This window comes from Schistocerca gregaria, unplaced genomic scaffold (genome assembly GCF_023897955.1).
Source record: "Schistocerca gregaria isolate iqSchGreg1 unplaced genomic scaffold, iqSchGreg1.2 ptg000570l, whole genome shotgun sequence".
Taxonomy (NCBI): Eukaryota; Metazoa; Arthropoda; class Insecta; order Orthoptera; family Acrididae; genus Schistocerca; species Schistocerca gregaria.
In genome coordinates, this window is record NW_026061961.1 from 153297 (window position 1) to 179200 (window position 25904).

Here is a 25904-nt window from a genome sequence, read left to right on the forward strand (position 1 = left end):
ACAGCTACAGACAAGTGGCGTCGCTACCATACGGCGGGCACGGCATTTTCTTGTTGTGGACGGCCTAAAGAGATGCTTCCAGTGGACATGGCACGGCGATTGCCAAGATACTTCCATTTCGAAGTGACCTTTGTAGTACAAATGAAACGTTTTGCCGGTGCTGCTGCAACGGTAACGTGGCCGAGCGGTCTAAGGCGCTGGTTTTAGGCACCAGTCTCTTCGGAGGCGTGGGTTCGAATCCCACCGTTGCCAATTTTGACGTCTCATTTTTGTGCCGATGCGGTGTGTTCTCGTGGGGTAGGACGCAGCTCTTGTGACGCGCGTGTTGTGTAGGTAGCGTGGCCGAGCGGTCTCAGGCGCTGGTATCAGGCACCAGTCTCTTCGGAGGCGTGGGTTCCAAACCCACAGGTGCCAAACGTGTAATGTAGCCTGTGTCGTAGACAGCTGCACTCTTTGCCCGCAAAGAAAACGGCACAACAAGGCGTGAGCGTCTGTTTCGTGAATTGTCGTAGAACAGTGCGTGGTGCAACGACAGGATTTGTAGGCGCCTTTTGCTCTCATCATTGCTGGCGTTCGTCTCCACGAAATGCGTCCGGAGCACGCCGCTCTATAACGCGCGAGAGTGGATTTTTTTACACTTGTCGTCGATTAACCGTGGGTTGCTGCTGCGTTCGCTGGAGGAGCGCTGCCGTCGTTATCCGGTGTGGTCTAGTGGCTAGGATACCTGGCTCTCACCCAGGAGGCCCGGGTTCGATTCCCGGTACCGGAAGTGCGCGTTTTTGTTGCTCCTCTTATGCGACTTGTCTCGACTTTGCTCGACTGACGCTACGCTGACGCGTGCACAAAGCCACGTTAAGTATGATTCGTTGCAACACCTGACGGCGAGAGAGATGCGGCGTCTATCCACTTGTTATCCAGCCACATACCGGTACCTGTTGTCAAGAGGCTTGGAGGTCTGCAACACATTGCCACGGAGGTGGATGCAGCTAACCACTGTAGTTAGTGTACTGACAGCGCAGGCACGTTCATTTGCTCGCATGCATGTGATGGAGATCGTGTCTGCCACTGCTGTGGCGTACACCTTGGCCTAGGCTTTGCTGTGTATCGACACTTGCATTCCAGCCAGCTGCTTCCGTGGGCGCCTCCGTGGCCATGGCCGTGATCGTCTAGTGGTTAGGACATTGCGTTGTGGCCGCAATAACCCAGGTTCGAATCCTGGTCACGGCAATTTTTGAAAGTTTTTCCTTGCTGCCATTGCATTGACGATAGTGCACGAGTACCCGAAATCACAGTGCTTCCTTGGTTTTTCACTCGTGTTCCGCAGGCCGCAGTCCGTACTACCACTTCATCACAAGTGCAATCTTCTTGAGCTCACATATGTCTGTTACATGGAACATTCTAGCTCCGCCTGACAGGTACAGCTATGATACTTTAGTGGTTACGGAAAGCCCAGGTTTCGAAACATGGTCACGGCACGAAAACGTCTCTTGATGCTGTCTCCTTAACTGCGACAGCTACAGACAAGTGGCGTCGCTACCATACGGCGGGCACGGCATTTTCTTGTTGTGGACGGCCTAAAGAGATGCTTCCAGTGGACATGGCACGGCGATTGCCAAGATACTTCCATTTCGAAGTGACCTTTGTAGTACAAATGAAACGTTTTGCCGGTGCTGCTGCAACGGTAACGTGGCCGAGCGGTCTAAGGCGCTGGTTTTAGGCACCAGTCTCTTCGGAGGCGTGGGTTCGAATCCCACCGTTGCCAATTTTGACGTCTCATTTTTGTGCCGATGCGGTGTGTTCTCGTGGGGTAGGACGCAGCTCTTGTGACGCGCGTGTTGTGTAGGTAGCGTGGCCGAGCGGTCTCAGGCGCTGGTATCAGGCACCAGTCTCTTCGGAGGCGTGGGTTCCAAACCCACAGGTGCCAAACGTGTAATGTAGCCTGTGTCGTAGACAGCTGCACTCTTTGCCCGCAAAGAAAACGGCACAACAAGGCGTGAGCGTCTGTTTCGTGAATTGTCGTAGAACAGTGCGTGGTGCAACGACAGGATTTGTAGGCGCCTTTTGCTCTCATCATTGCTGGCGTTCGTCTCCACGAAATGCGTCCGGAGCACGCCGCTCTATAACGCGCGAGAGTGGATTTTTTTACACTTGTCGTCGATTAACCGTGGGTTGCTGCTGCGTTCGCTGGAGGAGCGCTGCCGTCGTTATCCGGTGTGGTCTAGTGGCTAGGATACCTGGCTCTCACCCAGGAGGCCCGGGTTCGATTCCCGGTACCGGAAGTGCGCGTTTTTGTTGCTCCTCTTATGCGACTTGTCTCGACTTTGCTCGACTGACGCTACGCTGACGCGTGCACAAAGCCACGTTAAGTATGATTCGTTGCAACACCTGACGGCGAGAGAGATGCGGCGTCTATCCACTTGTTATCCAGCCACATACCGGTACCTGTTGTCAAGAGGCTTGGAGGTCTGCAACACATTGCCACGGAGGTGGATGCAGCTAACCACTGTAGTTAGTGTACTGACAGCGCAGGCACGTTCATTTGCTCGCATGCATGTGATGGAGATCGTGTCTGCCACTGCTGTGGCGTACACCTTGGCCTAGGCTTTGCTGTGTATCGACACTTGCATTCCAGCCAGCTGCTTCCGTGGGCGCCTCCGTGGCCATGGCCGTGATCGTCTAGTGGTTAGGACATTGCGTTGTGGCCGCAATAACCCAGGTTCGAATCCTGGTCACGGCAATTTTTGAAAGTTTTTCCTTGCTGCCATTGCATTGACGATAGTGCACGAGTACCCGAAATCACAGTGCTTCCTTGGTTTTTCACTCGTGTTCCGCAGGCCGCAGTCCGTACTACCACTTCATCACAAGTGCAATCTTCTTGAGCTCACATATGTCTGTTACATGGAACATTCTAGCTCCGCCTGACAGGTACAGCTATGATACTTTAGTGGTTACGGAAAGCCCAGGTTTCGAAACATGGTCACGGCACGAAAACGTCTCTTGATGCTGTCTCCTTAACTGCGACAGCTACAGACAAGTGGCGTCGCTACCATACGGCGGGCACGGCATTTTCTTGTTGTGGACGGCCTAAAGAGATGCTTCCAGTGGACATGGCACGGCGATTGCCAAGATACTTCCATTTCGAAGTGACCTTTGTAGTACAAATGAAACGTTTTGCCGGTGCTGCTGCAACGGTAACGTGGCCGAGCGGTCTAAGGCGCTGGTTTTAGGCACCAGTCTCTTCGGAGGCGTGGGTTCGAATCCCACCGTTGCCAATTTTGACGTCTCATTTTTGTGCCGATGCGGTGTGTTCTCGTGGGGTAGGACGCAGCTCTTGTGACGCGCGTGTTGTGTAGGTAGCGTGGCCGAGCGGTCTCAGGCGCTGGTATCAGGCACCAGTCTCTTCGGAGGCGTGGGTTCCAAACCCACAGGTGCCAAACGTGTAATGTAGCCTGTGTCGTAGACAGCTGCACTCATTGCCCGCAAAGAAAACGGCACAACAAGGCGTGAGCGTCTGTTTCGTGAATTGTCGTAGAACAGTGCGTGGTGCAACGACAGGATTTGTAGGCGCCTTTTGCTCTCATCATTGCTGGCGTTCGTCTCCACGAAATGCGTCCGGAGCACGCCGCTCTATAACGCGCGAGAGTGGATTTTTTTACACTTGTCGTCGATTAACCGTGGGTTGCTGCTGCGTTCGCTGGAGGAGCGCTGCCGTCGTTATCCGGTGTGGTCTAGTGGCTAGGATACCTGGCTCTCACCCAGGAGGCCCGGGTTCGATTCCCGGTACCGGAAGTGCGCGTTTTTGTTGCTCCTCTTATGCGACTTGTCTCGACTTTGCTCGACTGACGCTACGCTGACGCGTGCACAAAGCCACGTTAAGTATGATTCGTTGCAACACCTGACGGCGAGAGAGATGCGGCGTCTATCCACTTGTTATCCAGCCACATACCGGTACCTGTTGTCAAGAGGCTTGGAGGTCTGCAACACATTGCCACGGAGGTGGATGCAGCTAACCACTGTAGTTAGTGTACTGACAGCGCAGGCACGTTCATTTGCTCGCATGCATGTGATGGAGATCGTGTCTGCCACTGCTGTGGCGTACACCTTGGCCTAGGCTTTGCTGTGTATCGACACTTGCATTCCAGCCAACTGCTTCCGTGGGCGCCTCCGTGGCCATGGCCGTGATCGTCTAGTGGTTAGGACATTGCGTTGTGGCCGCAATAACCCAGGTTCGAATCCTGGTCACGGCAATTTTTGAAAGTTTTTCCTTGCTGCCATTGCATTGACGATAGTGCACGAGTACCCGAAATCACAGTGCTTCCTTGGTTTTTCACTCGTGTTCCGCAGGCCGCAGTCCGTACTACCACTTCATCACAAGTGCAATCTTCTTGAGCTCACATATGTCTGTTACATGGAACATTCTAGCTCCGCCTGACAGGTACAGCTATGATACTTTAGTGGTTACGAAAAGCCCAGGTTTCGAAACATGGTCACGGCACGAAAACGTCTCTTGATGCTGTCTCCTTAACTGCGACAGCTACAGACAAGTGGCGTCGCTACCATACGGCGGGCACGGCATTTTCTTGTTGTGGACGGCCTAAAGAGATGCTTCCAGTGGACATGGCACGGCGATTGCCAAGATACTTCCATTTCGAAGTGACCTTTGTAGTACAAATGAAACGTTTTGCCGGTGCTGCTGCAACGGTAACGTGGCCGAGCGGTCTAAGGCGCTGGTTTTCGGCACCAGTCTCTTCGGAGCCGTGGGCCCGAACACATCGCGCGCTCGCTGCGGCGTGTCGGGCGGTGTTTACCTGCGGATCGCGGTCGGCGGCGTGTGCTTCGCGGCGCTGTTTCTTCAGTAGTTTGTTATTCTCGTGAGTACCATGGATCTCAATCATTCAGAGAATCGTCAGAACAATATTCAGTGCGCGTTTGATAGATCCGTGCGTAGGCCTACGGCTTTCGAGATTCATGAATGGATTAAAAGTGATCTTCAATTACCGAAAAGTGTTGTTCTTGGCGTTCAACTTGACGCGTTCCTTAACTCGGTATTTTTAAAACTGTCGTCTTCCGATATGTGTGATACTCTAGTCAATGTGAATGGTGGTATACGTAAAATCAGGCACCTTGACGGTACTATTAGTGATGTTGTGTTATCGAACGCGGGTTATGGTATACGCACTGTTCGCGTGTTTAACCTGCCATTCGAAGTCCGTAATGAAACTATTTCTCGTAGTTTACTTCCGTATGGTACAGTGCTTTCGGTCGTAAAAGAGAAATGGTCGTCAGCTTATCATTACGACGTTGAGAACGGTGTTCGCAGTGTCCGCATGATTGTCCGACAGCATATACCGTCTTTTGTTGTTGTTGCTGGCCATCGGGCCTTTATTACTTATAGCGGTCAACCGGCAACCTGTTCTTTTTGCAATGGTACCGGACATTTTCGACAGGACTGTCCGAAACGTAGTCGCCCTGTGCAATTACCAAGGACAGACGGTCAGGATGAGGTGACGTGGGCGTCAGTCGCGCTTGGCGCCTCCCCCGCACGTGCGAGTCGTGTGTCTGCACCTGCGATTGCGACCGACGTTGTGGCTATGGACGTTACACCTTCCGTTCCTGTTGCTGATAGCTCCCCGGCGTTGCCTGTGATTTCTTTGCCTGTCGATGTAGCGGCCCCCGTGCCTGATACGCAGGCTGTTGACAAAATTGAGCTACCGATTATGTCTGACCCTGTACCGGCTGATGTAACGCTGTCCGTATTAGAACCCGTATCAGAGGCTGCTCCCACTGTTGTGAATGAGAATGTGTCCGCTGCTGCCGTCGTTGCTGTAGACCGTGAGGAGCGTCTTGACGCCCCCGCGGAACCCAAGCCGCGTCGGGAAAGGCCGACTGAGAGGGCTGAAAACGTTCCCCGCATTCGCAGCGCGAGTATTTCGGGTGTCTCCTCTCGTAAGGCGCGAACGCCGTCCCCAGTGGTAACTTGTGTTCCACCGTACAAGTCCACCTCTAAACTAAAAAAATTGCAACGGGCCTCGCAGCGCGCGGTTGTTGACTCGCGGCAGGCGCCGGCTTCCGAACGCCGTCGGCAGCGGCCTGCTGCTTGCAGTCAGCCCGAGGCGTCCGTGAGTTCCGCGGAGTCCAAGCGGGACGAGAAAGTGCGGCAGCTAAAGGTTCTCCTTACTAAAACGGAGCCTGTCGTAGCAAGCGGTATGGCGATGGACGTTGTTCAGGGCGTGTCTCCTGCACACTTGGCAGCCAAACGTAAATCGGACGACTCACATTGCCGTCGCATCCGGCCGCACTCGCAGGATTCTGGATCTGTTTCTGCCGTCGGCGCTGGACCTGCCACGGCGGCTCCTTTCGGTGCCGCTGTTAGTATGGACACGGAGGTGGTTCAGCCCCCCGTGTTTTCCGGTGATAAGTGTGACTGGGCGGCGGACGTGGAGGTGGACGACGGCACTGGAGCCGGTACGTAGCGCGACTTTGCTCTTTGCTTGGCAGCGTGATTGCATCCGCCGTTGCCTAAGTTTAACGTTGTTTTTTGTGGCGTATTCTTGCCTATCTTGTGTGACACCGGTCTGTTGCGCGTTTTAACCTGTATTTTCGCACGCGAGTGTAATTTTGGCAGCGCCACTGCACCCGTCGTTGTGTGTTTTTATTTGGTGTGTATTTTAAATGTGTTTGGTATTTTTAAATGTGTTGGGTGCCAGCCGCTCGTAGGAGGCACATTTTAGTCGTTCTTGCCGCTCACTTGGATCCTTATGGATACACGGGTGCTTTTCCAGATGTGAGCATTCATTTTTCACACAGTTGTGTAGTTTTGTTGTGTATGGGGTCTGACACGCGTTTTTTGTGTGTTTACCCCGTTCCTCTCAAGACCATGTGCTGTCATACCGGTGCATGTGCCGCTTTTGTGGTGCGTATACCTTTTTTTCGCGCGTCTGATGTGTGACATCCGTTTTAGACATATTTTACTGTGCTTGCCACTTCCTTGCATATTTTTAGCGGCACGTGTGCATGCAATTTTTTTTGCGGACCTAAGTTTTAGCCTTTGAAAATGTCTGGTGTTTATTGTCCGCTGGCGGAACTTTTAGTCGTTTTGTGTTGAAACAGTGTGTGCTCCTTGTGACGCCAATGCTTCCACCGTTGTGCACGCTTCTTTGAATTTTATTCTTCTTGTTATTTCTTGTCTTTGTTGTGTCTGGTGTGTGCCCCCCGCCGCCGATCTTGTCTACATTACTTGTTATCTACGCAGCGATACTGCCTCGCTTCTTGTGCACACTATATTTGTTGCTCCTTGCGTTGTGTATGGTTCCTGACACGCGTCGTTGGCATATACTTACTGTTAATGTTAACAAAATGCGTAGTCCTCATAAGGTCTTTGCCTTAAAAACTCTTTTATGTGAAACCCGTTGCCATGTCGCCTTTTTGCAAGAAGTGACACGGGAGGCTCTCCTTCTTTTAACCGATCTGAGTGACTACGTTATTGTGGATAATGTGGTGTCAGACAATGTCACCGGTACAGCTATTTTAGTCTGCCCCGGGCTCAATGTCACTAATATCGAGTGTCTCCCTACTGGCCGCGCTATTGCGTGCACTATTGAAGGCGTCACGTTTGTTAATGTTTATGCTCCTTCCGGTAGCGACTACGCGGCGCGGCGGCTCTTTTATAGTCAGGAGCTGTGTGAGGTTTTGCACCGTAATTCCGCTCATGTAATTCTCGGCGGTGATTTTAATGCGGTCACCGATGACCGCGATCAGGAGCCGCGCCCCAACAAGTGTCAGGAACTCCACACGCTTCTCACAAGTTTTAATCTGCAGGACACGTGGCGAATGCTCCACCCGGTTGACACCCAATTTACCTATTTTTATCCACAGGGACACAGCCGACTTGATCGGATCTATGTGTCATCGTCACTAGCGGCCCCGGTGGTTCGATCTGAGGTTAGGCCAGTTATTTTTTCAGATCATTGCAGTTATTTTTGTGAACTTTCGCTTCCATTTTTTAGGCCTTCCTATCGCCGAAATCTATGGAAGTTTAACTGCAGCCTGCTGGCCGACTCTCATTTTCAGCAGTGCTTCACTGATATGTGGCACAAACTTCTGCAGGCTAAACCCGGTGATAGTAGCGTTCTCAGGTGGTGGGTTGGCACTGCCAAACCTGCAGTCCGGACCTTTTTAATTAATTTTAGCCGAGACGCAGCGCACTGGCGTCGCTCGACGTCACAGTTTTATCAGAGCTGTTTGAAGGACCTCGCCCGCCAAGTTACGGCCCAGCCGCATCTTCTTCCCATTTTTAAACAATTTCAGGCCGAACTTTTGACCGATCTGCGGCGAAAGGGTAGGGGGCCGGTTACTCGGTGCCAACCTGTGGGTGCCGTGGACGGGGAGCCGCTCTCTATATATCATCTTAACAGAGAGCGGAAGATGCGCGAACGATTGGCCTTTAATGCGTGGGTCACTCGGGATGGAACAAAGACTTCCGACAGGGTGACGATTGAGAGGGAAATCCACGCACATTTTGAGTCTCTCTTTCGGGACGTTGATGTCGAACCCGCTGCGCTGCGTCGTCTTTTACAGGGGATTCCTAATGTTTTACGTCGCACAGACCGTGTCCATCTTAATGAGGCTTTTACGTCCGATGAATTGCACGAAGCTGTCAAGCGAAGTCCTAGGGGAAAATCTCCCGGAACGGACGGCATTCCCGCTGAATTTTATTTGCAATTTTTTAACCTTTTACGCGATACGTTAACCGGTATCGCGAATGAAATTCTTAATGGCGCTCCTCTACCAACGGAATTTGCAGCGGGATGCATCACGCTCATTCCCAAATCGAAAGCGATGCCGAATATCCACGCTGTTCGACCGATCACTCTGTTAAACGCGGACTATAAGATCATGGCGAGGTGCGTCGCGCACAGACTGCGGCAAGTCATGCCGCGCGTTCTCTGTGAACATCAGACGTGTGCTGTGCGTGACAGGAATATTTTTGACGCCGTTCTGGCCTATAGGGACTGTATCGGTTTTGTACGCGGCAACAGAGTTCGGTCGGCAGCCATTATGTTGATCGATTTCCAGAATGCGTTTGACAGGGTTGGCCATGCCTATTTGCGGCGTGTCATGGTTGCAATGGGCTTTGGCCGTAAGTTTACGCACACGGTTCAGGGTTTTTTGCGCAATGCCACGTCGAGTGTCATGGTCAATGGGTCCCTCAGTCAGCCTATACGTCTAACTCGCTCGGTCAGACAGGGTTGCCCGTTGTCAATGACACTTTACGCTTTGGCGCTCGACCCGCTGCTGCGGTCTATCTGCCGCGAGTGTCCCGGGATCCAACTTGGGGAAGATCGCCTCACTTGTCGGGCTTATGCCGACGATCTTGGGGTGTTCTTGGGTCGGCCGGCTGATGTTGATACCCTGTACTCTGTTCTCCGGCTGTTTGAGAAGGCGACGGGGGCCGTTGTGAATGTTCACAAGACGGTTTTGCTGCCTCTTACTCCACGCATGAGCCATGTGCGTCGAAATTGGTTCAGTGTTGTGCAGCAGCACAAAGTCCTGGGGGTTATTTTATCTGATAATCCTCAGCGCATGGAGGCTCTGAATTGGCGTCCCGTCTTACACACCGTTAGGGCGGTTGTTAAAATTCATGCGGCCCGACATTTGGCGCTCCATGACAAGGTGCATCTCATTAACACTACCATCTTAGCTCGAGCGTGGTATTTGGCACAGGTTCTCCCGGTTCCTAAGCTTCTAGATCGCGCTATTAAACAGGCCGTCTACTGGCTCCTATGGAAAGGGGACATTTTCAAGGTTTCGTTAGCCACCTGCACCTTACATCCGGCCGATGGGGGACTCGGTCTGGTGGATTTTTCCGCCAAATGCGCGGCGCTCCTCCTCAAACGGACTACGGCCGTATTGGAGAAAGGCACCAGCAGTGCCACGGTCAGGTTGTTCACCCAATACCGCCCACCTTCCGTAGTTGCTCCGGTCTCTGTCAGCCACATACCCTTTGCGCTGAATTACGTGCGGCTTTTTTATTTTAACGGCAGTTATCTTGCGCATAGTGGCTCCAGCGGGGGCCGTGTGGGCGACATTGTCCGTGCTCTGCGGGGATTACCGGCCAGAAACAAGTGGGAGTACCGCCTACCGCGCACTGACTGGCGGACAGTTTGGCGCAACATCACCTCCCCCGTGCTTCCTGCACCTGTCAGAGCAACGTGGTATAAAGTGGTCAATGGCACGATTCCTACAAATGCTAAACTGCACTCTATTCATCTGAGTCCGTCCCCTGCATGCGAAGAGTGCCATGTCGAAGATACCATTCAACATCGTTTCGTGTGCCGTCGGTTCCGTGCTGTGTGGGACACTGCTCGGGATATGATTCGTCTCGTCAATAGGGTGTCTACAGCGCAGGTGACAGTGGCAGATGCAATCGTACCTCAGTGTAAGGCGTTTCCATCCACCAAACGCAATGCCACGATATGGTTACTCGGCCATACAATTTATTCACTCTTTTGTCTCAAACTGACGGATCGTTTGGATTTTCTCACCTACTTATGGACTGAGCACGGCAAGTACCATGTTCATACTGATTATGTTATGACTTTTGCAAATTTTTTGCATGTCGCTTTGGCGCATGCTTTTGCTCCTTACCGATGTCGACTTAATTAATTTTACACTTTCCAGCTTAAAACTGTGACGTGATAGTGAGAGTGTTCGTTTAGCGATGCATGTATATTCAGTATAAGGAACGAAAAATATAACGTAATCGGGAGACATTTCTCCCTTGGGAATTGCCTCGTATATAGTGTTATGCGAGGATTTTTGTTTTCCTTTCTTTATTTTCCTCTTGTTTTCCACTCTGCCATGTTATGGTATGGGATCGTGATGCTGCGAGGACATTTCGTTGTGTTTACTTGCTTTTAGTTTGGTCAGGATTGCTAGTGTGCTTTTCTTAATTGAATTGCATTATTTCTTTTCTTTCTTGTTTCTTTGGAGTGAACATCACATTTTTTTTTCCATTTTTTCACGGTGAGCGTCCGTGTTAATTGATTTCTCCATTGCTGGATGGCGTCTTGCTTTGTGTGCTGAATGGATTTTTCTTTGACTGATTTCCGAAAGTAATATATAGTTGTTCTTTATTTTCCGCTTCACGAGCAATCGCATGTTTACTTTGATTTCCGTGAAGATCCACACCTTTCCGTTAACCCTTTCACCAACAATGCCTCAGAGGAAGGAGGCTTACTTTTCATTTTGCTTTGGTCAACGTTGGTTTTCGTTTAAGTTACATCTGGCAACAGCACTAACTATAGCTGAGAAGCTCGCCGACGAAGGCGTTATTTGGAGAGCGAAAGGACGGGCTATAAGGGGAGATGGGAGGCCCACAAAAAAAATAAAATATAAATAATATAAAAAAAAAAAGAAAAAAAAAAAAAAAGTTGCCAATTTTGACGTCTCATTTTTGTGCCGATGCGGTGTGTTCTCGTGGGGTAGGACGCAGCTCTTGTGACGCGCGTGTTGTGTAGGTAGCGTGGCCGAGCGGTCTCAGGCGCTGGTATCAGGCACCAGTCTCTTCGGAGGCGTGGGTTCCAAACCCACAGGTGCCAAACGTGTAATGTAGCCTGTGTCGTAGACAGCTGCACTCATTGCCCGCAAAGAAAACGGCACAACAAGGCGTGAGCGTCTGTTTCGTGAATTGTCGTAGAACAGTGCGTGGTGCAACGACAGGATTTGTAGGCGCCTTTTGCTCTCATCATTGCTGGCGTTCGTCTCCACGAAATGCGTCCGGAGCACGCCGCTCTATAACGCGCGAGAGTGGATTTTTTTACACTTGTCGTCGATTAACCGTGGGTTGCTGCTGCGTTCGCTGGAGGAGCGCTGCCGTCGTTATCCGGTGTGGTCTAGTGGCTAGGATACCTGGCTCTCACCCAGGAGGCCCGGGTTCGATTCCCGGTACCGGAAGTGCGCGTTTTTGTTGCTCCTCTTATGCGACTTGTCTCGACTTTGCTCGACTGACGCTACGCTGACGCGTGCACAAAGCCACGTTAAGTATGATTCGTTGCAACACCTGACGGCGAGAGAGATGCGGCGTCTATCCACTTGTTATCCAGCCACATACCGGTACCTGTTGTCAAGAGGCTTGGAGGTCTGCAACACATTGCCACGGAGGTGGATGCAGCTAACCACTGTAGTTAGTGTACTGACAGCGCAGGCACGTTCATTTGCTCGCATGCATGTGATGGAGATCGTGTCTGCCACTGCTGTGGCGTACACCTTGGCCTAGGCTTTGCTGTGTATCGACACTTGCATTCCAGCCAGCTGCTTCCGTGGGCGCCTCCGTGGCCATGGCCGTGATCGTCTAGTGGTTAGGACATTGCGTTGTGGCCGCAATAACCCAGGTTCGAATCCTGGTCACGGCAATTTTTGAAAGTTTTTCCTTGCTGCCATTGCATTGACGATAGTGCACGAGTACCCGAAATCACAGTGCTTCCTTGGTTTTTCACTCGTGTTCCGCAGGCCGCAGTCCGTACTACCACTTCATCACAAGTGCAATCTTCTTGAGCTCACATATGTCTGTTACATGGAACATTCTAGCTCCGCCTGACAGGTACAGCTATGATACTTTAGTGGTTACGGAAAGCCCAGGTTTCGAAACATGGTCACGGCACGAAAACGTCTCTTGATGCTGTCTCCTTAACTGCGACAGCTACAGACAAGTGGCGTCGCTACCATACGGCGGGCACGGCATTTTCTTGTTGTGGACGGCCTAAAGAGATGCTTCCAGTGGACATGGCACGGCGATTGCCAAGATACTTCCATTTCGAAGTGACCTTTGTAGTACAAATGAAACGTTTTGCCGGTGCTGCTGCAACGGTAACGTGGCCGAGCGGTCTAAGGCGCTGGTTTTAGGCACCAGTCTCTTCGGAGGCGTGGGTTCGAATCCCACCGTTGCCAATTTTGACGTCTCATTTTTGTGCCGATGCGGTGTGTTCTCGTGGGGTAGGACGCAGCTCTTGTGACGCGCGTGTTGTGTAGGTAGCGTGGCCGAGCGGTCTCAGGCGCTGGTATCAGGCACCAGTCTCTTCGGAGGCGTGGGTTCCAAACCCACAGGTGCCAAACGTGTAATGTAGCCTGTGTCGTAGACAGCTGCACTCTTTGCCCGCAAAGAAAACGGCACAACAAGGCGTGAGCGTCTGTTTCGTGAATTGTCGTAGAACAGTGCGTGGTGCAACGACAGGATTTGTAGGCGCCTTTTGCTCTCATCATTGCTGGCGTTCGTCTCCACGAAATGCGTCCGGAGCACGCCGCTCTATAACGCGCGAGAGTGGATTTTTTTACACTTGTCGTCGATTAACCGTGGGTTGCTGCTGCGTTCGCTGGAGGAGCGCTGCCGTCGTTATCCGGTGTGGTCTAGTGGCTAGGATACCTGGCTCTCACCCAGGAGGCCCGGGTTCGATTCCCGGTACCGGAAGTGCGCGTTTTTGTTGCTCCTCTTATGCGACTTGTCTCGACTTTGCTCGACTGACGCTACGCTGACGCGTGCACAAAGCCACGTTAAGTATGATTCGTTGCAACACCTGACGGCGAGAGAGATGCGGCGTCTATCCACTTGTTATCCAGCCACATACCGGTACCTGTTGTCAAGAGGCTTGGAGGTCTGCAACACATTGCCACGGAGGTGGATGCAGCTAACCACTGTAGTTAGTGTACTGACAGCGCAGGCACGTTCATTTGCTCGCATGCATGTGATGGAGATCGTGTCTGCCACTGCTGTGGCGTACACCTTGGCCTAGGCTTTGCTGTGTATCGACACTTGCATTCCAGCCAGCTGCTTCCGTGGGCGCCTCCGTGGCCATGGCCGTGATCGTCTAGTGGTTAGGACATTGCGTTGTGGCCGCAATAACCCAGGTTCGAATCCTGGTCACGGCAATTTTTGAAAGTTTTTCCTTGCTGCCATTGCATTGACGATAGTGCACGAGTACCCGAAATCACAGTGCTTCCTTGGTTTTTCACTCGTGTTCCGCAGGCCGCAGTCCGTACTACCACTTCATCACAAGTGCAATCTTCTTGAGCTCACATATGTCTGTTACATGGAACATTCTAGCTCCGCCTGACAGGTACAGCTATGATACTTTAGTGGTTACGGAAAGCCCAGGTTTCGAAACATGGTCACGGCACGAAAACGTCTCTTGATGCTGTCTCCTTAACTGCGACAGCTACAGACAAGTGGCGTCGCTACCATACGGCGGGCACGGCATTTTCTTGTTGTGGACGGCCTAAAGAGATGCTTCCAGTGGACATGGCACGGCGATTGCCAAGATACTTCCATTTCGAAGTGACCTTTGTAGTACAAATGAAACGTTTTGCCGGTGCTGCTGCAACGGTAACGTGGCCGAGCGGTCTAAGGCGCTGGTTTTAGGCACCAGTCTCTTCGGAGGCGTGGGTTCGAATCCCACCGTTGCCAATTTTGACGTCTCATTTTTGTGCCGATGCGGTGTGTTCTCGTGGGGTAGGACGCAGCTCTTGTGACGCGCGTGTTGTGTAGGTAGCGTGGCCGAGCGGTCTCAGGCGCTGGTATCAGGCACCAGTCTCTTCGGAGGCGTGGGTTCCAAACCCACAGGTGCCAAACGTGTAATGTAGCCTGTGTCGTAGACAGCTGCACTCTTTGCCCGCAAAGAAAACGGCACAACAAGGCGTGAGCGTCTGTTTCGTGAATTGTCGTAGAACAGTGCGTGGTGCAACGACAGGATTTGTAGGCGCCTTTTGCTCTCATCATTGCTGGCGTTCGTCTCCACGAAATGCGTCCGGAGCACGCCGCTCTATAACGCGCGAGAGTGGATTTTGTTACACTTGTCGTCGATTAACCGTGGGTTGTTGCTGCGTTCGCTGGAGGAGCGCTGCCGTCGTTATCCGGTGTGGTCTAGTGGCTAGGATACCTGGCTCTCACCCAGGAGGCCCGGGTTCGATTCCCGGTACCGGAAGTGCGCGTTTTTGTTGCTCCTCTTATGCGACTTGTCTCGACTTTGCTCGACTGACGCTACGCTGACGCGTGCACAAAGCCACGTTAAGTATGATTCGTTGCAACACCTGACGGCGAGAGAGATGCGGCGTCTATCCACTTGTTATCCAGCCACATACCGGTACCTGTTGTCAAGAGGCTTGGAGGTCTGCAACACATTGCCACGGAGGTGGATGCAGCTAACCACTGTAGTTAGTGTACTGACAGCGCAGGCACGTTCATTTGCTCGCATGCATGTGATGGAGATCGTGTCTGCCACTGCTGTGGCGTACACCTTGGCCTAGGCTTTGCTGTGTATCGACACTTGCATTCCAGCCAGCTGCTTCCGTGGGCGCCTCCGTGGCCATGGCCGTGATCGTCTAGTGGTTAGGACATTGCGTTGTGGCCGCAATAACCCAGGTTCGAATCCTGGTCACGGCAATTTTTGAAAGTTTTTCCTTGCTGCCATTGCATTGACGATAGTGCACGAGTACCCGAAATCACAGTGCTTCCTTGGTTTTTCACTCGTGTTCCGCAGGCCGCAGTCCGTACTACCACTTCATCACAAGTGCAATCTTCTTGAGCTCACATATGTCTGTTACATGGAACATTCTAGCTCCGCCTGACAGGTACAGCTATGATACTTTAGTGGTTACGGAAAGCCCAGGTTTCGAAACATGGTCACGGCACGAAAACGTCTCTTGATGCTGTCTCCTTAACTGCGACAGCTACAGACAAGTGGCGTCGCTACCATACGGCGGGCACGGCATTTTCTTGTTGTGGACGGCCTAAAGAGATGCTTCCAGTGGACATGGCACGGCGATTGCCAAGATACTTCCATTTCGAAGTGACCTTTGTAGTACAAATGAAACGTTTTGCCGGTGCTGCTGCAACGGTAACGTGGCCGAGCGGTCTAAGGCGCTGGTTTTAGGCACCAGTCTCTTCGGAGGCGTGGGTTCGAATCCCACCGTTGCCAATTTTGACGTCTCATTTTTGTGCCGATGCGGTGTGTTCTCGTGGGGTAGGACGCAGCTCTTGTGACGCGCGTGTTGTGTAGGTAGCGTGGCCGAGCGGTCTCAGGCGCTGGTATCAGGCACCAGTCTCTTCGGAGGCGTGGGTTCCAAACCCACAGGTGCCAAACGTGTAATGTAGCCTGTGTCGTAGACAGCTGCACTCTTTGCCCGCAAAGAAAACGGCACAACAAGGCGTGAGCGTCTGTTTCGTGAATTGTCGTAGAACAGTGCGTGGTGCAACGACAGGATTTGTAGGCGCCTTTTGCTCTCATCATTGCTGGCGTTCGTCTCCACGAAATGCGTCCGGAGCACGCCGCTCTATAACGCGCGAGAGTGGATTTTTTTACACTTGTCGTCGATTAACCGTGGGTTGCTGCTGCGTTCGCTGGAGGAGCGCTGCCGTCGTTATCCGGTGTGGTCTAGTGGCTAGGATACCTGGCTCTCACCCAGGAGGCCCGGGTTCGATTCCCGGTACCGGAAGTGCGCGTTTTTGTTGCTCCTCTTATGCGACTTGTCTCGACTTTGCTCGACTGACGCTACGCTGACGCGTGCACAAAGCCACGTTAAGTATGATTCGTTGCAACACCTGACGGCGAGAGAGATGCGGCGTCTATCCACTTGTTATCCAGCCACATACCGGTACCTGTTGTCAAGAGGCTTGGAGGTCTGCAACACATTGCCACGGAGGTGGATGCAGCTAACCACTGTAGTTAGTGTACTGACAGCGCAGGCACGTTCATTTGCTCGCATGCATGTGATGGAGATCGTGTCTGCCACTGCTGTGGCGTACACCTTGGCCTAGGCTTTGCTGTGTATCGACACTTGCATTCCAGCCAGCTGCTTCCGTGGGCGCCTCCGTGGCCATGGCCGTGATCGTCTAGTGGTTAGGACATTGCGTTGTGGCCGCAATAACCCAGGTTCGAATCCTGGTCACGGCAATTTTTGAAAGTTTTTCCTTGCTGCCATTGCATTGACGATAGTGCACGAGTACCCGAAATCACAGTGCTTCCTTGGTTTTTCACTCGTGTTCCGCAGGCCGCAGTCCGTACTACCACTTCATCACAAGTGCAATCTTCTTGAGCTCACATATGTCTGTTACATGGAACATTCTAGCTCCGCCTGACAGGTACAGCTATGATACTTTAGTGGTTACGGAAAGCCCAGGTTTCGAAACATGGTCACGGCACGAAAACGTCTCTTGATGCTGTCTCCTTAACTGCGACAGCTACAGACAAGTGGCGTCGCTACCATACGGCGGGCACGGCATTTTCTTGTTGTGGACGGCCTAAAGAGATGCTTCCAGTGGACATGGCACGGCGATTGCCAAGATACTTCCATTTCGAAGTGACCTTTGTAGTACAAATGAAACGTTTTGCCGGTGCTGCTGCAACGGTAACGTGGCCGAGCGGTCTAAGGCGCTGGTTTTAGGCACCAGTCTCTTCGGAGGCGTGGGTTCGAATCCCACCGTTGCCAATTTTGACGTCTCATTTTTGTGCCGATGCGGTGTGTTCTCGTGGGGTAGGACGCAGCTCTTGTGACGCGCGTGTTGTGTAGGTAGCGTGGCCGAGCGGTCTCAGGCGCTGGTATCAGGCACCAGTCTCTTCGGAGGCGTGGGTTCCAAACCCACAGGTGCCAAACGTGTAATGTAGCCTGTGTCGTAGACAGCTGCACTCTTTGCCCGCAAAGAAAACGGCACAACAAGGCGTGAGCGTCTGTTTCGTGAATTGTCGTAGAACAGTGCGTGGTGCAACGACAGGATTTGTAGGCGCCTTTTGCTCTCATCATTGCTGGCGTTCGTCTCCACGAAATGCGTCCGGAGCACGCCGCTCTATAACGCGCGAGAGTGGATTTTTTTACACTTGTCGTCGATTAACCGTGGGTTGCTGCTGCGTTCGCTGGAGGAGCGCTGCCGTCGTTATCCGGTGTGGTCTAGTGGCTAGGATACCTGGCTCTCACCCAGGAGGCCCGGGTTCGATTCCCGGTACCGGAAGTGCGCGTTTTTGTTGCTCCTCTTATGCGACTTGTCTCGACTTTGCTCGACTGACGCTACGCTGACGCGTGCACAAAGCCACGTTAAGTATGATTCGTTGCAACACCTGACGGCGAGAGAGATGCGGCGTCTATCCACTTGTTATCCAGCCACATACCGGTACCTGTTGTCAAGAGGCTTGGAGGTCTGCAACACATTGCCACGGAGGTGGATGCAGCTAACCACTGTAGTTAGTGTACTGACAGCGCAGGCACGTTCATTTGCTCGCATGCATGTGATGGAGATCGTGTCTGCCACTGCTGTGGCGTACACCTTGGCCTAGGCTTTGCTGTGTATCGACACTTGCATTCCAGCCAGCTGCTTCCGTGGGCGCCTCCGTGGCCATGGCCGTGATCGTCTAGTGGTTAGGACATTGCGTTGTGGCCGCAATAACCCAGGTTCGAATCCTGGTCACGGCAATTTTTGAAAGTTTTTCCTTGCTGCCATTGCATTGACGATAGTGCACGAGTACCCGAAATCACAGTGCTTCCTTGGTTTTTCACTCGTGTTCCGCAGGCCGCAGTCCGTACTACCACTTCATCACAAGTGCAATCTTCTTGAGCTCACATATGTCTGTTACATGGAACATTCTAGCTCCGCCTGACAGGTACAGCTATGATACTTTAGTGGTTACGGAAAGCCCAGGTTTCGAAACATGGTCACGGCACGAAAACGTCTCTTGATGCTGTCTCCTTAACTGCGACAGCTACAGACAAGTGGCGTCGCTACCATACGGCGGGCACGGCATTTTCTTGTTGTGGACGGCCTAAAGAGATGCTTCCAGTGGACATGGCACGGCGATTGCCAAGATACTTCCATTTCGAAGTGACCTTTGTAGTACAAATGAAACGTTTTGCCGGTGCTGCTGCAACGGTAACGTGGCCGAGCGGTCTAAGGCGCTGGTTTTAGGCACCAGTCTCTTCGGAGGCGTGGGTTCGAATCCCACCGTTGCCAATTTTGACGTCTCATTTTTGTGCCGATGCGGTGTGTTCTCGTGGGGTAGGACGCAGCTCTTGTGACGCGCGTGTTGTGTAGGTAGCGTGGCCGAGCGGTCTCAGGCGCTGGTATCAGGCACCAGTCTCTTCGGAGGCGTGGGTTCCAAACCCACAGGTGCCAAACGTGTAATGTAGCCTGTGTCGTAGACAGCTGCACTCTTTGCCCGCAAAGAAAACGGCACAACAAGGCGTGAGCGTCTGTTTCGTGAATTGTCGTAGAACAGTGCGTGGTGCAACGACAGGATTTGTAGGCGCCTTTTGCTCTCATCATTGCTGGCGTTCGTCTCCACGAAATGCGTCCGGAGCACGCCGCTCTATAACGCGCGAGAGTGGATTTTTTTACACTTGTCGTCGATTAACCGTGGGTTGCTGCTGCGTTCGCTGGAGGAGCGCTGCCGTCGTTATCCGGTGTGGTCTAGTGGCTAGGATACCTGGCTCTCACCCAGGAGGCCCGGGTTCGATTCCCGGTACCGGAAGTGCGCGTTTTTGTTGCTCCTCTTATGCGACTTGTCTCGACTTTGCTCGACTGACGCTACGCTGACGCGTGCACAAAGCCACGTTAAGTATGATTCGTTGCAACACCTGACGGCGAGAGAGATGCGGCGTCTATCCACTTGTTATCCAGCCACATACCGGTACCTGTTGTCAAGAGGCTTGGAGGTCTGCAACACATTGCCACGGAGGTGGATGCAGCTAACCACTGTAGTTAGTGTACTGACAGCGCAGGCACGTTCATTTGCTCGCATGCATGTGATGGAGATCGTGTCTGCCACTGCTGTGGCGTACACCTTGGCCTAGGCTTTGCTGTGTATCGACACTTGCATTCCAGCCAGCTGCTTCCGTGGGCGCCTCCGTGGCCATGGCCGTGTTCGTCTAGTGGTTAGGACATTGCGTTGTGGCCGCAATAACCCAGGTTCGAATCCTGGTCACGGCAATTTTTGAAAGTTTTTCCTTGCTGCCATTGCATTGACGATAGTGCACGAGTACCCGAAATCACAGTGCTTCCTTGGTTTTTCACTCGTGTTCCGCAGGCCGCAGTCCGTACTACCACTTCATCACAAGTGCAATCTTCTTGAGCTCACATATGTCTGTTACATGGAACATTCTAGCTCCGCCTGACAGGTACAGCTATGATACTTTAGTGGTTACGGAAAGCCCAGGTTTCGAAACATGGTCACGGCACGAAAACGTCTCTTGATGCTGTCTCCTTAACTGCGACAGCTACAGACAAGTGGCGTCGCTACCATACGGCGGGCACGGCATTTTCTTGTTGTGGACGGCCTAAAGAGATGCTTCCAGTGGACATGGCACGGCGATTGCCAAGATACTTCCATTTCGAAGTGACCTTTGTAGTACAAATGAAACGTTTTGCCGGTGCTGCTGCAACGGTAACGTGGCCGAGCGGTCTAAGGCGCTGGTTTTAGGCACCAGTCTCTTCGGAGGCGTGGGTTCGAATCCCACCGTTGCCAATTTTGACGTCTCATTTTTGTGCCGATGCGGTGTGTTCTCGTGGGGTAGGACGCAGCTCTTGTGACGCGCGTGTTGTGTAGGTAGCGTGGCCGAGCGGTCTCAGGCGCTGGTATCAGGCACCAGTCTCTTCGGAGGCGTGGGTTCCAAACCCACAGGTGCCAAACGTGTAATGTAGCCTGTGTCGTAGACAGCTGCACTCTTTGCCCGCAAAGAAAACGGCACAACAAGGCGTGAGCGTCTGTTTCGTGAATTGTCGTAGAACAGTGCGTGGTGCAACGACAGGATTTGTAGGCGCCTTTTGCTCTCATCATTGCTGGCGTTCGTCTCCACGAAATGCGTCCGGAGCACGCCGCTCTATAACGCGCGAGAGTGGATTTTTTTACACTTGTCGTCGATTAACCGTGGGTTGCTGCTGCGTTCGCTGGAGGAGCGCTGCCGTCGTTATCCGGTGTGGTCTAGTGGCTAGGATACCTGGCTCTCACCCAGGAGGCCCGGGTTCGATTCCCGGTACCGGAAGTGCGCGTTTTTGTTGCTCCTCTTATGCGACTTGTCTCGACTTTGCTCGACTGACGCTACGCTGACGCGTGCACAAAGCCACGTTAAGTATGATTCGTTGCAACACCTGACGGCGAGAGAGATGCGGCGTCTATCCACTTGTTATCCAGCCACATACCGGTACCTGTTGTCAAGAGGCTTGGAGGTCTGCAACACATTGCCACGGAGGTGGATGCAGCTAACCACTGTAGTTAGTGTACTGACAGCGCAGGCACGTTCATTTGCTCGCATGCATGTGATGGAGATCGTGTCTGCCACTGCTGTGGCGTACACCTTGGCCTAGGCTTTGCTGTGTATCGACACTTGCATTCCAGCCAGCTGCTTCCGTGGGCGCCTCCGTGGCCATGGCCGTGATCGTCTAGTGGTTAGGACATTGCGTTGTGGCCGCAATAACCCAGGTTCGAATCCTGGTCACGGCAATTTTTGAAAGTTTTTCCTTGCTGCCATTGCATTGACGATAGTGCACGAGTACCCGAAATCACAGTGCTTCCTTGGTTTTTCACTCGTGTTCCGCAGGCCGCAGTCCGTACTACCACTTCATCACAAGTGCAATCTTCTTGAGCTCACATATGTCTGTTACATGGAACATTCTAGCTCCGCCTGACAGGTACAGCTATGATACTTTAGTGGTTACGGAAAGCCCAGGTTTCGAAACATGGTCACGGCACGAAAACGTCTCTTGATGCTGTCTCCTTAACTGCGACAGCTACAGACAAGTGGCGTCGCTACCATACGGCGGGCACGGCATTTTCTTGTTGTGGACGGCCTAAAGAGATGCTTCCAGTGGACATGGCACGGCGATTGCCAAGATACTTCCATTTCGAAGTGACCTTTGTAGTACAAATGAAACGTTTTGCCGGTGCTGCTGCAACGGTAACGTGGCCGAGCGGTCTAAGGCGCTGGTTTTAGGCACCAGTCTCTTCGGAGGCGTGGGTTCGAATCCCACCGTTGCCAATTTTGACGTCTCATTTTTGTGCCGATGCGGTGTGTTCTCGTGGGGTAGGACGCAGCTCTTGTGACGCGCGTGTTGTGTAGGTAGCGTGGCCGAGCGGTCTCAGGCGCTGGTATCAGGCACCAGTCTCTTCGGAGGCGTGGGTTCCAAACCCACAGGTGCCAAACGTGTAATGTAGCCTGTGTCGTAGACAGCTGCACTCTTTGCCCGCAAAGAAAACGGCACAACAAGGCGTGAGCGTCTGTTTCGTGAATTGTCGTAGAACAGTGCGTGGTGCAACGACAGGATTTGTAGGCGCCTTTTGCTCTCATCATTGCTGGCGTTCGTCTCCACGAAATGCGTCCGGAGCACGCCGCTCTATAACGCGCGAGAGTGGATTTTTTTACACTTGTCGTCGATTAACCGTGGGTTGCTGCTGCGTTCGCTGGAGGAGCGCTGCCGTCGTTATCCGGTGTGGTCTAGTGGCTAGGATACCTGGCTCTCACCCAGGAGGCCCGGGTTCGATTCCCGGTACCGGAAGTGCGCGTTTTTGTTGCTCCTCTTATGCGACTTGTCTCGACTTTGCTCGACTGACGCTACGCTGACGCGTGCACAAAGCCACGTTAAGTATGATTCGTTGCAACACCTGACGGCGAGAGAGATGCGGCGTCTATCCACTTGTTATCCAGCCACATACCGGTACCTGTTGTCAAGAGGCTTGGAGGTCTGCAACACATTGCCACGGAGGTGGATGCAGCTAACCACTGTAGTTAGTGTACTGACAGCGCAGGCACGTTCATTTGCTCGCATGCATGTGATGGAGATCGTGTCTGCCACTGCTGTGGCGTACACCTTGGCCTAGGCTTTGCTGTGTATCGACACTTGCATTCCAGCCAACTGCTTCCGTGGGCGCCTCCGTGGCCATGGCCGTGATCGTCTAGTGGTTAGGACATTGCGTTGTGGCCGCAATAACCCAGGTTCGAATCCTGGTCACGGCAATTTTTGAAAGTTTTTCCTTGCTGCCATTGCATTGACGATAGTGCACGAGTACCCGAAATCACAGTGCTTCCTTGGTTTTTCACTCGTGTTCCGCAGGCCGCAGTCCGTACTACCACTTCATCACAAGTGCAATCTTCTTGAGCTCACATATGTCTGTTACATGGAACATTCTAGCTCCGCCTGACAGGTACAGCTATGATACTTTAGTGGTTACGAAAAGCCCAGGTTTCGAAACATGGTCACGGCACGAAAACGTCTCTTGATGCTGTCTCCTTAACTGCGACAGCTACAGACAAGTGGCGTCGCTACCATACGGCGGGCACGGCATTTTCTTGTTGTGGACGGCCTAAAGAGATGCTTCCAGTGGACATGGCACGGCGATTGCCAAGATACTTCCATTTCGAAGTGACCTTTGTAGTACAAATGAAACGTTTTGCCGGTGCTGCTGCAACGGTAACGTGGCCGAGCGGTCTAAGGCGCTGGTTTTAGGCACCAGTCTCTTCGGAGGCGTGGGTTCGAATCCCACCGTTGCCAATTTTGACGTCTCATTTTTGTGCCGATGCGGTGTGTTCTCGTGGGGTAGGACGCAGCTCTTGTGACGCGCGTGTTGTGTAGGTAGCGTGGCCGAGCGGTCTCAGGCGCTGGTATCAGGCACCAGTCTCTTCGGAGGCGTGGGTTCCAAACCCACAGGTGCCAAACGTGTAATGTAGCCTGTGTCGTAGACAGCTGCACTCATTGCCCGCAAAGAAAACGGCACAACAAGGCGTGAGCGTCTGTTTCGTGAATTGTCGTAGAACAGTGCGTGGTGCAACGACAGGATTTGTAGGCGCCTTTTGCTCTCATCATTGCTGGCGTTCGTCTCCACGAAATGCGTCCGGAGCACGCCGCTCTATAACGCGCGAGAGTGGATTTTTTTACACTTGTCGTCGATTAACCGTGGGTTGCTGCTGCGTTCGCTGGAGGAGCGCTGCCGTCGTTATCCGGTGTGGTCTAGTGGCTAGGATACCTGGCTCTCACCCAGGAGGCCCGGGTTCGATTCCCGGTACCGGAAGTGCGCGTTTTTGTTGCTCCTCTTATGCGACTTGTCTCGACTTTGCTCGACTGACGCTACGCTGACGCGTGCACAAAGCCACGTTAAGTATGATTCGTTGCAACACCTGACGGCGAGAGAGATGCGGCGTCTATCCACTTGTTATCCAGCCACATACCGGTACCTGTTGTCAAGAGGCTTGGAGGTCTGCAACACATTGCCACGGAGGTGGATGCAGCTAACCACTGTAGTTAGTGTACTGACAGCGCAGGCACGTTCATTTGCTCGCATGCATGTGATGGAGATCGTGTCTGCCACTGCTGTGGCGTACACCTTGGCCTAGGCTTTGCTGTGTATCGACACTTGCATTCCAGCCAACTGCTTCCGTGGGCGCCTCCGTGGCCATGGCCGTGATCGTCTAGTGGTTAGGACATTGCGTTGTGGCCGCAATAACCCAGGTTCGAATCCTGGTCACGGCAATTTTTGAAAGTTTTTCCTTGCTGCCATTGCATTGACGATAGTGCACGAGTACCCGAAATCACAGTGCTTCCTTGGTTTTTCACTCGTGTTCCGCAGGCCGCAGTCCGTACTACCACTTCATCACAAGTGCAATCTTCTTGAGCTCACATATGTCTGTTACATGGAACATTCTAGCTCCGCCTGACAGGTACAGCTATGATACTTTAGTGGTTACGAAAAGCCCAGGTTTCGAAACATGGTCACGGCACGAAAACGTCTCTTGATGCTGTCTCCTTAACTGCGACAGCTACAGACAAGTGGCGTCGCTACCATACGGCGGGCACGGCATTTTCTTGTTGTGGACGGCCTAAAGAGATGCTTCCAGTGGACATGGCACGGCGATTGCCAAGATACTTCCATTTCGAAGTGACCTTTGTAGTACAAATGAAACGTTTTGCCGGTGCTGCTGCAACGGTAACGTGGCCGAGCGGTCTAAGGCGCTGGTTTTAGGCACCAGTCTCTTCGGAGGCGTGGGTTCGAATCCCACCGTTGCCAATTTTGACGTCTCATTTTTGTGCCGATGCGGTGTGTTCTCGTGGGGTAGGACGCAGCTCTTGTGACGCGCGTGTTGTGTAGGTAGCGTGGCCGAGCGGTCTCAGGCGCTGGTATCAGGCACCAGTCTCTTCGGAGGCGTGGGTTCCAAACCCACAGGTGCCAAACGTGTAATGTAGCCTGTGTCGTAGACAGCTGCACTCATTGCCCGCAAAGAAAACGGCACAACAAGGCGTGAGCGTCTGTTTCGTGAATTGTCGTAGAACAGTGCGTGGTGCAACGACAGGATTTGTAGGCGCCTTTTGCTCTCATCATTGCTGGCGTTCGTCTCCACGAAATGCGTCCGGAGCACGCCGCTCTATAACGCGCGAGAGTGGATTTTTTTACACTTGTCGTCGATTAACCGTGGGTTGCTGCTGCGTTCGCTGGAGGAGCGCTGCCGTCGTTATCCGGTGTGGTCTAGTGGCTAGGATACCTGGCTCTCACCCAGGAGGCCCGGGTTCGATTCCCGGTACCGGAAGTGCGCGTTTTTGTTGCTCCTCTTATGCGACTTGTCTCGACTTTGCTCGACTGACGCTACGCTGACGCGTGCACAAAGCCACGTTAAGTATGATTCGTTGCAACACCTGACGGCGAGAGAGATGCGGCGTCTATCCACTTGTTATCCAGCCACATACCGGTACCTGTTGTCAAGAGGCTTGGAGGTCTGCAACACATTGCCACGGAGGTGGATGCAGCTAACCACTGTAGTTAGTGTACTGACAGCGCAGGCACGTTCATTTGCTCGCATGCATGTGATGGAGATCGTGTCTGCCACTGCTGTGGCGTACACCTTGGCCTAGGCTTTGCTGTGTATCGACACTTGCATTCCAGCCAACT

General features: G+C 52.7%; 1 protein-coding gene and 37 non-coding genes across 38 annotated transcripts in view; all 38 read left to right on the forward strand.

Moving 5' to 3' along the window:
- LOC126315461 (uncharacterized) overlaps nucleotides 1-25904 on the forward strand; it is a gene marked incomplete at its 3' end in the record, with an annotated part of 119611 nt that overhangs the window by 51472 nt on the left and 42235 nt on the right. The window contains exons 4-5 of the mRNA XM_049992704.1: nucleotides 5668-6465; nucleotides 10044-10214. Of these exons, the coding sequence (XP_049848661.1) occupies nucleotides 5668-6465; nucleotides 10044-10214 (969 nt within the window). The remainder of the gene's footprint in view (nucleotides 1-5667; nucleotides 6466-10043; nucleotides 10215-25904) is intronic.
- Trnal-uag (transfer RNA leucine (anticodon UAG)) lies at nucleotides 171-252 on the forward strand. Its single transcript has one exon. It is a non-coding gene; the product is annotated as a tRNA-Leu (tRNA).
- On the forward strand, nucleotides 698-769 carry Trnae-cuc (transfer RNA glutamic acid (anticodon CUC)). Its single transcript has one exon. It is a non-coding gene; the product is annotated as a tRNA-Glu (tRNA).
- On the forward strand, nucleotides 1156-1227 carry Trnah-gug (transfer RNA histidin (anticodon GUG)). Its single transcript has one exon. It is a non-coding gene; the product is annotated as a tRNA-His (tRNA).
- On the forward strand, nucleotides 1681-1762 carry Trnal-uag (transfer RNA leucine (anticodon UAG)). The gene has a single exon. It is a non-coding gene; the product is annotated as a tRNA-Leu (tRNA).
- On the forward strand, nucleotides 2208-2279 carry Trnae-cuc (transfer RNA glutamic acid (anticodon CUC)). The gene has a single exon. It is a non-coding gene; the product is annotated as a tRNA-Glu (tRNA).
- Nucleotides 2666-2737, forward strand: Trnah-gug (transfer RNA histidin (anticodon GUG)). Its single transcript has one exon. It is a non-coding gene; the product is annotated as a tRNA-His (tRNA).
- On the forward strand, nucleotides 3191-3272 carry Trnal-uag (transfer RNA leucine (anticodon UAG)). Its single transcript has one exon. It is a non-coding gene; the product is annotated as a tRNA-Leu (tRNA).
- Trnae-cuc (transfer RNA glutamic acid (anticodon CUC)) lies at nucleotides 3718-3789 on the forward strand. Its single transcript has one exon. It is a non-coding gene; the product is annotated as a tRNA-Glu (tRNA).
- On the forward strand, nucleotides 4176-4247 carry Trnah-gug (transfer RNA histidin (anticodon GUG)). Its single transcript has one exon. It is a non-coding gene; the product is annotated as a tRNA-His (tRNA).
- Nucleotides 11884-11955, forward strand: Trnae-cuc (transfer RNA glutamic acid (anticodon CUC)). The gene has a single exon. It is a non-coding gene; the product is annotated as a tRNA-Glu (tRNA).
- Nucleotides 12342-12413, forward strand: Trnah-gug (transfer RNA histidin (anticodon GUG)). The gene has a single exon. It is a non-coding gene; the product is annotated as a tRNA-His (tRNA).
- Nucleotides 12867-12948, forward strand: Trnal-uag (transfer RNA leucine (anticodon UAG)). Its single transcript has one exon. It is a non-coding gene; the product is annotated as a tRNA-Leu (tRNA).
- Nucleotides 13394-13465, forward strand: Trnae-cuc (transfer RNA glutamic acid (anticodon CUC)). The gene has a single exon. It is a non-coding gene; the product is annotated as a tRNA-Glu (tRNA).
- Trnah-gug (transfer RNA histidin (anticodon GUG)) lies at nucleotides 13852-13923 on the forward strand. Its single transcript has one exon. It is a non-coding gene; the product is annotated as a tRNA-His (tRNA).
- Nucleotides 14377-14458, forward strand: Trnal-uag (transfer RNA leucine (anticodon UAG)). Its single transcript has one exon. It is a non-coding gene; the product is annotated as a tRNA-Leu (tRNA).
- Trnae-cuc (transfer RNA glutamic acid (anticodon CUC)) lies at nucleotides 14904-14975 on the forward strand. The gene has a single exon. It is a non-coding gene; the product is annotated as a tRNA-Glu (tRNA).
- Nucleotides 15362-15433, forward strand: Trnah-gug (transfer RNA histidin (anticodon GUG)). The gene has a single exon. It is a non-coding gene; the product is annotated as a tRNA-His (tRNA).
- Trnal-uag (transfer RNA leucine (anticodon UAG)) lies at nucleotides 15887-15968 on the forward strand. Its single transcript has one exon. It is a non-coding gene; the product is annotated as a tRNA-Leu (tRNA).
- Trnae-cuc (transfer RNA glutamic acid (anticodon CUC)) lies at nucleotides 16414-16485 on the forward strand. Its single transcript has one exon. It is a non-coding gene; the product is annotated as a tRNA-Glu (tRNA).
- Nucleotides 16872-16943, forward strand: Trnah-gug (transfer RNA histidin (anticodon GUG)). The gene has a single exon. It is a non-coding gene; the product is annotated as a tRNA-His (tRNA).
- Nucleotides 17397-17478, forward strand: Trnal-uag (transfer RNA leucine (anticodon UAG)). Its single transcript has one exon. It is a non-coding gene; the product is annotated as a tRNA-Leu (tRNA).
- On the forward strand, nucleotides 17924-17995 carry Trnae-cuc (transfer RNA glutamic acid (anticodon CUC)). Its single transcript has one exon. It is a non-coding gene; the product is annotated as a tRNA-Glu (tRNA).
- On the forward strand, nucleotides 18382-18453 carry Trnah-gug (transfer RNA histidin (anticodon GUG)). Its single transcript has one exon. It is a non-coding gene; the product is annotated as a tRNA-His (tRNA).
- Trnal-uag (transfer RNA leucine (anticodon UAG)) lies at nucleotides 18907-18988 on the forward strand. Its single transcript has one exon. It is a non-coding gene; the product is annotated as a tRNA-Leu (tRNA).
- Trnae-cuc (transfer RNA glutamic acid (anticodon CUC)) lies at nucleotides 19434-19505 on the forward strand. Its single transcript has one exon. It is a non-coding gene; the product is annotated as a tRNA-Glu (tRNA).
- Nucleotides 19892-19963, forward strand: Trnah-gug (transfer RNA histidin (anticodon GUG)). Its single transcript has one exon. It is a non-coding gene; the product is annotated as a tRNA-His (tRNA).
- Nucleotides 20417-20498, forward strand: Trnal-uag (transfer RNA leucine (anticodon UAG)). The gene has a single exon. It is a non-coding gene; the product is annotated as a tRNA-Leu (tRNA).
- On the forward strand, nucleotides 20944-21015 carry Trnae-cuc (transfer RNA glutamic acid (anticodon CUC)). Its single transcript has one exon. It is a non-coding gene; the product is annotated as a tRNA-Glu (tRNA).
- Nucleotides 21402-21473, forward strand: Trnah-gug (transfer RNA histidin (anticodon GUG)). The gene has a single exon. It is a non-coding gene; the product is annotated as a tRNA-His (tRNA).
- Trnal-uag (transfer RNA leucine (anticodon UAG)) lies at nucleotides 21927-22008 on the forward strand. The gene has a single exon. It is a non-coding gene; the product is annotated as a tRNA-Leu (tRNA).
- On the forward strand, nucleotides 22454-22525 carry Trnae-cuc (transfer RNA glutamic acid (anticodon CUC)). Its single transcript has one exon. It is a non-coding gene; the product is annotated as a tRNA-Glu (tRNA).
- On the forward strand, nucleotides 22912-22983 carry Trnah-gug (transfer RNA histidin (anticodon GUG)). Its single transcript has one exon. It is a non-coding gene; the product is annotated as a tRNA-His (tRNA).
- On the forward strand, nucleotides 23437-23518 carry Trnal-uag (transfer RNA leucine (anticodon UAG)). The gene has a single exon. It is a non-coding gene; the product is annotated as a tRNA-Leu (tRNA).
- Nucleotides 23964-24035, forward strand: Trnae-cuc (transfer RNA glutamic acid (anticodon CUC)). The gene has a single exon. It is a non-coding gene; the product is annotated as a tRNA-Glu (tRNA).
- Trnah-gug (transfer RNA histidin (anticodon GUG)) lies at nucleotides 24422-24493 on the forward strand. The gene has a single exon. It is a non-coding gene; the product is annotated as a tRNA-His (tRNA).
- Trnal-uag (transfer RNA leucine (anticodon UAG)) lies at nucleotides 24947-25028 on the forward strand. Its single transcript has one exon. It is a non-coding gene; the product is annotated as a tRNA-Leu (tRNA).
- Nucleotides 25474-25545, forward strand: Trnae-cuc (transfer RNA glutamic acid (anticodon CUC)). Its single transcript has one exon. It is a non-coding gene; the product is annotated as a tRNA-Glu (tRNA).